Source organism: Neophocaena asiaeorientalis, unplaced genomic scaffold, assembly GCF_003031525.2.
Source record: "Neophocaena asiaeorientalis asiaeorientalis breed wild unplaced genomic scaffold, Neophocaena_asiaeorientalis_V1.1 scaffold196, whole genome shotgun sequence".
Taxonomy (NCBI): Eukaryota; Metazoa; Chordata; class Mammalia; order Artiodactyla; family Phocoenidae; genus Neophocaena; species Neophocaena asiaeorientalis.
In genome coordinates, this window is record NW_020173929.1 from 144,047 (window position 1) to 156,849 (window position 12,803).

A 12,803-nucleotide genomic window follows, 5' to 3' on the forward strand; every position below is an offset into this window, starting at 1 on the left:
GAGGGAGAAAAGAGAAGCGACATTCGGGGAGCCAGGATACGAGCGAGTTAGAATGAGGCGAAGGACGCCTTTTTCCAAAGCTCGGGCACTTACTGTTGGTGAACTCCGTGGAAGCCGCGACTGGGTTACCATAGCGACCGCGTCCAAGGGGGCGGAACGGCGCGTCCGATCGGTGCCTCAGCCACTGCGGCTCGGCTAGAAACGTGATCGCGTCAGGGCAATGACTTCCGGCGGAAGTAGAAACGGATTCCGAGGTTTGGAAGACGGCCGGAGAGGAGTGAGCGCCTGTGGCTCTGCTAAGTTTGGTAAGTTTGATATCTAGTGAAGCCAGGAGAGAGTACAGGCCTGTGGCTGGGCTACAGAGCCGACTGTGAATGCAGAGGATTTCCGAGTCCCAATTTTGAGGAAGCCCCGGATGTCTCGTTGAGTTCATGGCTGTGGGAAGAGGTTTCCTGGTTCTGGGGCTCCTAGAGGGTCTTTTCGGTTGCTGGAGGGCTGCCGTATCCTCCAGTGAACAGGTTCAGGAGCTCTTTGCGAGGTCTGAGCGCCTCTCCGATAACCGAGGGACTGTTGCTCTCTACCTGCCGGTGCTGACTGCCAGTTTCGCATGTTATTCTTTTAAGGTAATCTGGAAGAAAAGAAGTGAACTGGAGACATTAAGAGGGAATGCTCCCAAATTCATTTTAATTCTTCGTTTTGCTTTTTAAGAATATTTATTCTTTTTTTAAACATTTGTTAAACTCTAGTGTGTTTAGTGAGTACTTACTGTGTGTCGCTTTTACCAGGAGACTAGCAGAAATAACCTTTCTTAGAGGGTCATCCACCGCTCAGGTTCATCATCGATTTCTATTTTTTTTATGCTGTTGTATACTTATTAATTTAAGGTGTAAGCGTATATCATGAAACTATAAGGTTTTTCACACTTGTCGGTATACTCATATATGAAATTCTTGGGGCGTCTTGAATGAAAATATATACTTCAGGTTTGCATTATAATCGTGACTTAATTAAATATTACAGAACTTAGGGAAGCTGTACCTAGTTAATTCTTAGATACACTCAAACCGTAATGAATTGTCATTAATATTTCTATTCAGTTGATCTGAGAAGGCCCACTTCTTGTTCGAGGGCTGATGGCATTTGAGCAGATACCAAAAAAGGATTGGTACAGCATTCTGGAGGCAGACCCATCTGCAAGTGTGTCAGACCTGAAGCAAAAGTATCAAAAACTCATATTAATGGTAAGTCTTTTCTTTCATTTTCTAAATCATAGGGGGAAAAAATCAGGTTTTTTATGTGACCGGAAATTTAGGTGTCCGTAAAATGAATATGTAATATCAAAGCAGGAATCAAAGTATTAATTTGGTTAACTGAAAGTTTCAGTAATATTGTAAAAGAAAAAAGTTGATTTGAGGTGAGATAGCATGGTGGTTTGGACCAGATCTGAGTCATGCTGATTAAGTTAAAATCCTGATTCTACCCCTAACTAACCTTGAGAACTTGGACAAGTTACTTTCCCCTGTATGTTCCTCAGGGAGGATTAAATGAAATAATCCATGTAAAATTCCTTGAAGTGTGTCATGTTATAAGCGACATTAGCATCCAGTAGACACTAGCTGCATGTGGCTATTATGCACTTGAAACTTGGCTAGTCCAAAATGAGGTGTGCTGTAAGTATAAAACACACATTGGATTTTGAAGACTTAGTACAGAAAAGGAATATAAAATAGTCTAAAAATATTATGTTGATTAAACATTGAAGTGATAATATTTTGGATATATTGTTCATTTGCATATTTTGTACATAATATATGTGCATCTATTTGCATATACAGTAAATGTATTATCAAAATTGACTTTATCTGCTTTTTTTTTTTTTTTAAATATTCTTTATTGCCACCATGGAGTTTGCATTCCCTATGCAGGAACAAATGGGGTAATTTTTGTTTGTTTGTTTGTTTTTTGCGGTATGTGGGCCTCTCACTGTTGTGGCCTCTCCCGTTGCGGAGCACAGGCTCCAGACATGCAGGCTCAGCAGCCACGGCCGACGGGCCCAGCGGCTCTGCGGCATGTGGGATCCTCCCGGACCAGGGCACGAACCCTTGTCCCCCGCATCGGCAGGCAGACTCTCAACCACTGTGCCACCAGGGAAGCCCCTATCTGCTTTTTAAACATTGCATATGTGGCTTGCATTTATAGTTTGCAGTATATTTTTACTGAATAATACTGACTTAGGCCAGTTAAACACTGTTTTTCACCTGATTCCATTCTTTTGTGAAATGAGTTGTGGTATTTATAAATAGATAGTATCTTTCTAAAGTACCATATTAATTTTTTCAGCTTATATTGTGTGGTTTATTAAGGCAGTATCATTAACTATAATGGTCTCCAGTTAACTCAGTTTCCAAAAAGAGTAGAGGACCATTACTTATATAACATTAGTTGTTTCTCTAGTTTTTATCAAATAGATCTATGAGATTTTTGCCATAACTTAGTGTTTATTGTGAGAGACAGTAGATGTTTCACTGTCAAGAATGTATTATTTATCCCTGCTTTAGGTAATAAGTTGAGCTAAATGATGTTAAGGTTTCTTTTGTCTCAGGATTTTTAAGATTTCTGTCAGTAAAATCAAGTAGACTTTTTTGAAAAATTTCCTAATACTGTATCATCCTTGTGCCTCAGTTAACTGAGAGATGAGGCTGGAGAAGTAGACTGGGTTTAGATCATGCAGGGCCTTGTAGGCCGTTTGCGTGTAATTTGACAAGAAGCCATTTGCACTTAATATGGTAATGTCTGTCAAATGTCAAATAAAGTGAATGAACCATTTTGCATACCCTCTAGTAATATATCAGAGAGTTCCAGTTGCTCTACATCTTCCCCAATATTTGATGCTTTTAGTCTCTTTCAATTAATCTATTAGAGGTTTTTCAGTTTTGCCACCATTGACATTTTGGGCAGGATAACTGTTATGTGGGGCTGTCCAGTGCATTATAGGATGTTTAGCAGCATTCTAGATGCCAGTAACAACTACAAATGTCTCCTGGCTCTAAAAATTGCAAACCTCCGTATCTCATTGAGAACCACTGCACAATCCTCCTGTGTTTATAGTGAAATCTCATTGTGGTTTTATTTTGTATTTCTCTGATGGCTGATGATGTTAAGCTCTTCTTTAATGTGATTTTAGCCATCTGTATAATTTTCTTTGGTGAAGGCTCGTTTTTAAAAATTAAATATATTCTTGAACTCGTGTATGTATTGTATGTATTTTCTCCTAGCCTACGGCTTGCCAGCTCATTTTCTTAATGGTGCTTTTTGAGAAGATTTTTGTTTTGGTGAAATATAATTTATCAAATTTTTGTTTTATGATTTGTGCTTTCTGTGTCTTCTCTAAGAAGGTTATGAAAATATTCTCCTGTGTTTTCTTCTAGAAGATATATAGTTTGCTTTTACTTTTAGACCTCTGATTTTTATGTATCGTGTGATATAGGAAGTCATGTTTTTGTTTTTCTCTTAAGTATGGATATCCAGTTGTTCCTCATTTATTGAAAAGATTTTCCTCTCTCCATTGGATTGTTTTGGCAAGATGGGTCTATTTTTGGACCCTATTCTGTTAAATATATTTGTTTATCCTTTTACTAATACATTTTTCTTGATTACTGTAGGTTTATAGTCAGTTTTAAAGTCACATAAAGTTAAATTCTCTAATCTTATTTTTCTCTTCAAATTTATTTTGGTTATTTTAGATTACTTACATGTACATAGACATTTAGAATCAGCTTATACATTTCTATTAAAAAATACTGCTTGAATTTTAATTGTGACTGTACTGAATATATACCCATTTTAGCAGAATGGACATTTAATAATATTTAACAATACTGAGTCTTCTAATCCATGAATATGTTAGATCTCTCCATAACTTGAGTCATCTTTAATTTCTCAGAAATATTTTAGAACTTTCAGTGTAGTATTACACATCTTTCTTTAGATTTATTTCTAGTTTTTAGAAATGTTTTTGGTAGTTTATTTTTATATAATGATCTTGTATCCCACAGTCTTGGTAATTTGCTTGTCAGTTGTCCTGTAGCTGTTTTTGTAGATTCCTTAGAATTTTATACCAACACAATTATGCCATTTGCAAATGAAGAGGGCTTTAATTCTTTGTAATCTGTATGCCTTTTATTTATTTTTCTTGCTTTAAAGCACTAGTTATGTGCTTCTATTACAGTGTTCAACTGAAGTGTGAGAAGAAATATCCTTGCCTTGCTCCTGATTTTAGGGGGGAAACCTTCAATATTTTACTGTTAAATAGAGTGTTAGCTGTGTTTTTTAAGATGCCCTTTATCAGGTTGGGGAAATTTTTCCTATTCCTAGCCGCTGAGAGTATTTATCATGAATGGGTATTGAACTTTATTAGATTTTTTTTTTACATTTATTGAAGTTTGCATGTATTAGTTTTCCTTATTTAACCCATTACTGAATTATATTGATTTTTCTTATGTTAACCGTATTTTGCATACCTAGGATAAACAAATCTTACTTGTTCATGAAGTATTGTGTTTTTTATGTATTGCAGGATTCCAGTTGCTGTTCTTTTATGTCTAGGTTCATGGTGTATACTGGTATCATTTTCTTTTCTTGTATGTCTGTGTCTAAATTTAGTATTAGGGTTATGCTGCCTCCATAAAAGAATTGGGAAATGATTCCATTTTCTGTCTTTTCTGAAAAAGTTTGTGTAAGATTGCCATTGTTTCTTATTTAAATGTTTAATAGAATTTACTAGGGAAGTCATCTGGGCCTGAAGTTTTCTTTGTAGGAAGTTTTGCAATTATGAATTTAATTATTTTTGAAGGCTATAGGGCTATTCAGATTTTCTATTTTCTGTTTTGTCAACATAGGTGAATTGTGTTTTTCAAGAATCTGTCCATTTCATTTAAGAAGTCTTATTGTCATAATGTTCATACTATCTTCTTATTCTCCTTTTATTGCTTAAGTTATGTAGTTATGTTTTCCCTTTGATTCTTTATATTGGTAATTTGTGTTTTCTATTTCTTTTTTCCTGATGAGGCTTGCTAGAGGTTTATCTATTTCTTTAATCTTTGCCAAGAACAACTTTTACTTCGTTGATATTTTTATATTTGTCATTTCTCTTCACTTGGTCTCTGCTTTTAATTTTATGATATCCTTTCTTCTACTTACTTGCTTTTATTTGCCTAGTTTATAAATGTAGAAACACGCATCATTCATTGTACACCTGTCTTCTTTTCTTACATACTTACATAGTCACTTAAAGTTATAAATTTCTCTCTAAGCCAGGAGCACTGCTTTAGCTACATCCCACAAATTTTGATACGTGTATTTTTGTTATTCAGTTCAAACTATTTTAAAATTTCTCCTGTAATAGTTTTCTTTGACCTGTAGGTTACTAGGAAGTACATTGTTTAATTTCTAAATATTGGAAAATATTCAGAACTTTCTTTATTGATTTCTAATTTAATTCTGTTGTGATTAGAAAATATATTTGGTATGATTTCATTCCTCTATATTAATTAAAACATTTTTATGGCCTGGCATCTGGTCTATCTTAGTGAATGTTCCCATGCACTTGAAAAATATGTATTCTGCTGTTATTGAGTACACTGTTCTATAAATATCTATTAGGTCAAGTTGATAGCATTCAAATATTTTATATCCTTATTGATTTCTTTTTTTGTCGATTTGTTTTATCAGTTTCTGAGAGAAGGACATAACATCTTTGTGATTGTGGATTTGTCAGTTTTTCTTTTTAATTTTGTTAATTTTTGTTTTCTTTATTTGGGATCCTTTTTATTACGTACAGCTATATATTTAAGATTGTCTTCATGAATTTGAACCTTTGATCCTTATAAAATTCCCCTGTGTATTTCTGATAGTACTCTTCCTGAGGTCTACTTTGATATTCCTTAGCCACACACCTTTCTTATCCTTAGTGTTTATATGATTTATCTTTTTCTATCCTTTCACTTTCAGTGTGTCTCTTTTATGTTTAATGTGTGTTTTCTTGTATATAGTGAGTAATTGGGATCTTAAAAAATTTCAATCTGTCCATCTCTGCCTTTTTATTTACAGTGTTTAGTCCGTTTACATTTTCCCCCCTGCTTTACTGAGATCTAATCGACACATAACACTGGGTAAATTTATGGTGTACAACATGATGATTTGATGTACATATATATTGGGAAATGGTTAACACAATAAGTCAGTTAACCTATCTGTCACTACACATAGTTATCTTTGCGTGTGTGTGTGGTAAGAATTTTTAAGATCTCTTAGCTATTTTTAAGTATACTATACAGTATTGTTAACTATGGTCACTATGCTGTACATTAGATCCCTAGAACTTATTCCTCTTGTAACTGGGAGTTTTTTTGTATTCTTTGAACAACACCTCATTACCCCCACTCCCTAGTTAATTTCTAGTTAATGTAATTATTGGCGGTATTTGGGTTTAAATTTGTAATCTGTTTTTGGATTTGTCCTGTTTGCTCTTTGTTCCTCTGTTTTGCCTTTCTTAGCATCTTTTGGGTGAATTGTGTTTTTTGATATTTTATTTCCTCTGTTGAATATTTAGTTATGCTTTGATTAATATATATGTTTTTTAGTGATTATTCTAGAGTTTATAATATGTATCTTTAAGTTATCAAATTTACCTTCAACAAATACTATTACTTCACAGTGTAAGAACCTCACAACAGTACACTTCCATTTACCACCTTCCTTCCCTTTTCTTCTTGTTTTCATATATTTTATCTCCATATATGCTATGAACTCCATAGTATAATGTTATTATTTTATTTGAAATATTCCTACTCAGTTGTTTCTGATGAGAAGTCAGCTGTAATTCATATCCTCTTTTTAATGTGTCTTTCTCTTTGGTTGCTTTCAGAATTTTTTCTTTATCTTTTGATTTTGGTGGTTTCTCTGGCATGTGCCTAAAATGTGATTACTTTGCGTTTATCCTATCTAGGGTTAACTGAGCTTGGATTTTTGGTTGATATCTTTCATTCTTTGGTTTTGGAATGTTTTCAGCCATTATGTCTTCACCTTTTTTTTTTCTGCTCCAGTCTTCCTTTCTTCTTCATTTGGGATTCTAATTATATATATTAGATTGTACTACAGCTATTGGATACTCTGTTCTTTTTTCCCCTAGTCTTTTTTTTTTTCTGTTTTTATTTCAGTTTGCATAATTTCTATGAACCTGTCTTCAAGTTCATTGGTTTTATTTTTCATTCTACTGTGTCTACCTGCTGATAAACTCATTAAAGAAATTCTTACTCTTTATTATATAATTTTTGTATCTAGTATTTCTCCTGTCTGTTTTTATATAGTTTTCATGTCTCTTTCATCTTTTCCTTTCTAGTGTTGTGTACCACTTCCACTAGATACTCTAATACAGTTTTTTGTTTTTTTTTTTAAGTCGCTGTCTGGTAATTCTAACATCTGGGTCATCTCTGGGTCTGCTTCTGAAACCTCACAACTCAGATGGCAATTGAACCCAGCAAAAAGTTAGATTGGGACTTGAACCCACGGGCTGGGACTCAAAACACAGCCAAAACTCAGAATGGAACTTGAACCCCTGGGCCAAGACTCTTAGCCAAAACTCAGGTTGCAACTTGAACCCATGGGCTAGGACTTGAGCCCACTGTCTTTTAATTGAAATTGCACACCTGGTCTCAGGACTTAATGAAGCTCAGGTTCTTTATGTCTCAGTACAGAGGGAATTCAGTGAGAGGCAAAGTGATAGGTAAGAGGTAGATATATTGAGAGAGATACACACTCCATAGCATGTGGGCCATCTCAGAAGACGAGAGGCCCTGGGAGATACACATACCATAGACAGAATGTGGTCTGTCTCAAAAGATGAGAGTGACCCCGAAATATGGGGTGGCTGGTGTTTATGGGCTCGGTAATTTCATAGGCTAATAAGTGGGAGGATTATTCCAGCTATTTTGGGGAAGGGCCGGGATTTCCAGGAATTGGGCCACTGCCTACTTTTTGGCCTTTTATGGTTAGCCTTGGAACTGTCATGGCACTGGTGGGTGTGTCATTTAGCTTGCTAATGTATCCCAGTAAGCGTATAATGAGGCTCAAGGTCTACTGGAAGTTGAATCTTCTCCATCTTGGGCCTAATTGGTTCTAACCAGTTTTTGTTGTATCCTTAACAGCTGTGTCGTTCTTTTAAAGGTTGTGTCCTGCCCCCTTCCCCCCTGTTTCAGTTCTGTATCCTTTCTTGATGATGGACCAAATTCTCTTGCTTCTTTGCATGTCTCATATTTTTTTTATTGAATGTCACAATTGTTTGTAAATGAAAAGTAGAGACTGAAGTAAAGAATACCTACATTCTCAGGGATGGGCATGCCCCTTCTTTGTAAGGCAACTTGTGTGGCAGTCTAAGTCAGTCTGGTCTGTAATTGAGCTGAGTTTTTTTGCTTGCTGTTGCTTTCGTGATTCATTTCACCATAGGCTTCAAATGGTTTGAGCAGGATCAGAACTGCCCCTGTAGCAGAACTTGAGATCTGAGTCCCATCAGGATTTGTCTCGGCTCTCCTGCCCTGTCCTTGGACTGCAGCAGGTCCCCTGCATGTTAGGAGTGGTCTGTCTCAGTTTTCCTGTTCTTCCCTTAGCTGTGGATGACTCTGCCTGGTACTCAGTGTGAAGTCTGGATTCCTTAGAGGGTTTCTGTCACTGCTCCAGTCCTGCCTTCTGACTTGAGTAAGCCACTTGTGCGTGTGCTTCGTGGGTGACTTTTGACTCTCCTGCCCTGTGTCTATTCTTACTTGTGAACACTTGGCAGAGGCCTATAGGATAGAGTTGGTGGGTGGGTGCAGAATCTATATTGTGTTTGGAGGGCGAAGGATTCTAAATTGTCGTGCCAGTCTACACTTCGCCTTTAAAATTAAAGTTCATTTTCGTCTTATCTGTGTCAGTATTGGTTTCCTGCTCCTATTGTGCCAAAGGTAAAAACAGTGATGATTTTTTTTCTCTTCTAGGGAGGGTCGTTTCATTTGGATTTGGGTTCATTAGGTTTCTTTGAGTCCTCCACTCCCTATTTAAAGAAACAATTGAATTTGTAGAATCTGGCTTGTTCTCCTGAATTATTCCTATCTGCATTAAAATGTGCCATTATTTCTCCCATCTTTGGAAAAAAAACCATTTCTCTCAACCCATTTCTGCCACCTCTTGCCCCAACTTTGTTGTTCTTTGCAGCAAAAACTGTTTCCAAAAGTTGCCTCTGCTTCCTTTCTCCAATCTCTCTTCCTATCTCTCTTAAACCTACTCCAGTGAGGCCTTGTTCCTGCTACTGCTCTCTCTCTGTGCCCCTCCCCTACCTCACCTGATTAACTCTACTTATTGTTTCAAAACTGTCTTAATTGTAACCCCTGCCTCCCCTTCTCTCTGCCATGCCTCCCTTCCTCTTGGGTACCCTCCCCTAGTAAAAGTGCATTTAGTGTTATTTCTCTAGAAGAGGTATAGCTGGCAGGTGAGGAGAATGAGGGTAGCTGGAGTGTGATTAAAGGCTTTTTCCTGCTTTTCCTTTTAGAAGATGGAGAGACTTGAGCATGTTTAAATTTTATGGGAAGTAGCCAAGAGAAAGCTTGGGATTTAAGTTGTAGGGGAGAGAGGATAACTGACAGATGTCAGAAGGGAATGGCATCTGAAGCACAGGAGGATTCCCTTTAGGTAAGAGAAGGGAGGGCTCTGTCTCTGTTGTTATAGGAGAGAAGGAAAGTTGGATCCAAGAGCTGGTTCATTTGTCAGTTTGGTAGCGGGAAGATGATGAGCTCTCATTTGGTGGTTTCTTTTTTTCTCTGTGAAGGAGAAAACAGAGTTATCTGTTGAAAGAGGAAGTGGAGCAGCCAATTATAGGAGAGAGAATTCCAACTAGCGTTATTCTGGGAAGTTCCCTATAAGTAGCTGAGTGTGCTGATAGCAGCAGGAAGTCTCAGCCAACAACTCACTGTGCAGAAGGCAACTAGACCTATAAAGTGGCATTAAAACAATCAGCCTAATATCTTGGCCTCCTTTAGCCTGGGTCACAGTGCCTTTGGTCCCTATTTACAGCTTAGTACGATAATTTATATTCAGAATTAATGGCCATAGGTTAAATTATGTTCAGTGTATTCTGTTTAAGAAGGCAAGGAAGTATGTGGTAGTAAGTATATAATTAGTAGCATATATATAATACTTTATACTAGTTTATACTTTACAGTTTACAAATGCTTTTATATCTTTTCTGGTTTTATCCTCTCAGCACTCCTGTAAGCTAGTTAATATCTTCATATTTGCAGTTGAGAAAACCAAGGCTTAGTTATAGTTAAGTGATTTGTCTGAAATGCACAATTAGTAAGGTGTGAAACCTAGGCTTGATCACATATCCTCTGCCCCTAGACTCTCTCCCATTATATCAGACTTCTCATAATTGCCATCCAGAAGGGTTTACAGTTGTTTAAAGGCATAATTTTCAGTTTTCTGGATTTCAGTGGAACACCTCATTCATGTACAGTTAATGAAGTAGTATAATTTAAAGTTCATAAGCTTTCTTTCCAATTTGAATTACCATATATTTTCTTAGTCTGTTTTTCGACAATGTCACAGAACAGTTGGAGAATAAAATTACATTTGACAAATACTATTCTGTGTCTAATTTTGTCAAAAGGCACATTTATTACATGTACTTTTCCAAGTTGAGAAGACTTTGAATTTAACACCTCCTACATAATTAGTTGTTGGGATAAAATATTGCTAAATCACAGGCTGCTAAGTTTACAGTACATGTTGATTTAGTAAATGCTGTTTCCTTATTTCAGTTTTTGTAAACGTATAGTACTTACTCAAGGTCGTGATTCTGAAAAAATTCTTAACTAATTGAGATCTTTTAGAATGATTTAAAGATACATATAAACGTAAAGTGCCGAATTAGCTCGAAAGACATTTATTCACATACCATTAAGTCTGTTGCCTAATAAATTACTATATAAAAATAAAGGTAATTAAATCAGCATTTCCCAGCAGCATTGTATTAATAGGGACTTTATTAATAAAAGCGCATTGTTGTTCTTTTTTTATGAATCAATTTTTAAACAATTTTTTAGTTTTTTTTTAAACGTACATTGAATGATAATTCATTGCTTTGAAATGGTCTAGGGTCAAGAATGATTAGTTATATTATTCCCATATTTTTTGCAGTTATGCATGTGAAAATTCCTGTTAACTGAGGATAAAGCTTCCCCCCAAAATCTTTGTCACATTGAAAATTGGGGGTCTTTTCCCATTGATGCTGATAATATTACAGGATACCTTTCAACTGCAAAAGAATTATTGTGTTGGAAAATTGTATGCTGCTCTTACAATATGTTCCATAATCTTAAAGAAAATCCGTGTAATTTGCGGCGGAAGTCTGCAGTATGCTCTTATTCTTAACGTTGGAAGGATGTAAGTGCCTTTAACACTTCCGTGGGCATTCAGCGGTTCTCTTTTGATTACAAGTGATTATATATATATAGATTAACATTAAGTTTGTTATGTAATACATTTTAGCATCTTGAAAAAGAAGGTAAAAAGGGCTCCTGTGCTATGGGGGGGAAAAGACCACATCAGCAAAGAAGGGAGCTAAGAACAATTCTTTAAACAGGTCTTTTGACTACACTGCAAAGTGGTGTGATCTTGATCATAGGAAAAGTACTTAGGCATTAAGAGAAATTTTCGGAAAAAATCTGGGAGTGTTGTAAGTAAAAATCAGAAGAGTGTAACTTGTAATGAACATTAAGATTTTTGTTAATGTGGTTAACTATTTAGCTGGCATCTGGGTGTCGTACAGGGTGCAAGGTATTTAACAATAAATTACTTTTGTATGAACTATTCTCTTCCATGATAAGAATGGTAAGAATGACATTTTAAGTGAACATTAAGTAATAATTTTAGCTACTACACAACACTGTGTATCAGACACTCTTCTAATCACTTTATGTGCATTTATTTATTTAACTCTGTAAAGCGAGATATTATTATCCCTGGAAACTGAGACTCAGAAATTAAGTAACATGCTGGTTAGTGGCAAGAAATTATGACGCACTGTATATATGCTTTGAAAACTGGGAAAGTAAAAAGGTAAGAGTTACTTTTTTCTTAATCTTTCAGTTTTTTCTTAATCTTTCTACTGCATATATACAGCAATAATAGATTGTATCTTGAGAGAAAAGGTAGCATTTATGTTAAAGGTGCAGAATAGTGAAGGGTTAAAAATGTGGGCTCTGGAGATAACTTCCTGGGTTTGAATTCTGACTGCCACATAGTAGTTCTGTGACTCTGAGCCAGCTCTATAATTTAGGAGTTGTTTCCTTATCTGCAAAATAGATGTGGATCATTATTTATTCATAACAAATATTGAATACCTACTATGTGCCAGCCCTGATCTAGGCATTTAGTAACTAAATATCTATTTTATAGGGCAGTTGGAAGGATTTAAATGAGTTATACACATAAAGCATTTAAAACAATGCTTGGCATATAGTAAATGCTCAGTTATTTTATAGTTCCATGTAATAATTCAGTATTGGGAGGTTGACACTTTTCTGGTTTTTTCCAACACAGTGAAAATAACACTTTAACCTTTTTTAATGGCTTAAGGGTCATCATTGTCAGTATAGATTTTTGTACTGTGAAAATACAGACATAGATGTTTGGGAAGATAGTGAAAAATGTCAAATGTCAGCTTGTTTTTTAATCTCTTTTTTTTTTTTTTTTTTTTTTTTTTTTCCTTTTGG

The 12,803-nt window shown here is 35.7% G+C and overlaps 1 protein-coding gene across 1 annotated transcript in view; it reads left to right on the plus strand.

Annotated features, from left to right (window-relative positions):
• The first annotated feature begins 250 nt into the window (after positions 1-250).
• Positions 251-12,803, plus strand: part of DNAJC24 (DnaJ heat shock protein family (Hsp40) member C24) — a 62,128-nt gene continuing 49,575 nt past the window's right edge. The window contains exons 1-2 of the mRNA XM_024752581.1: positions 251-305; positions 1,098-1,241. Of these exons, the coding sequence (XP_024608349.1) occupies positions 1,134-1,241 (108 nt within the window). The 5' untranslated portion in view covers positions 251-305; positions 1,098-1,133. The remainder of the gene's footprint in view (positions 306-1,097; positions 1,242-12,803) is intronic.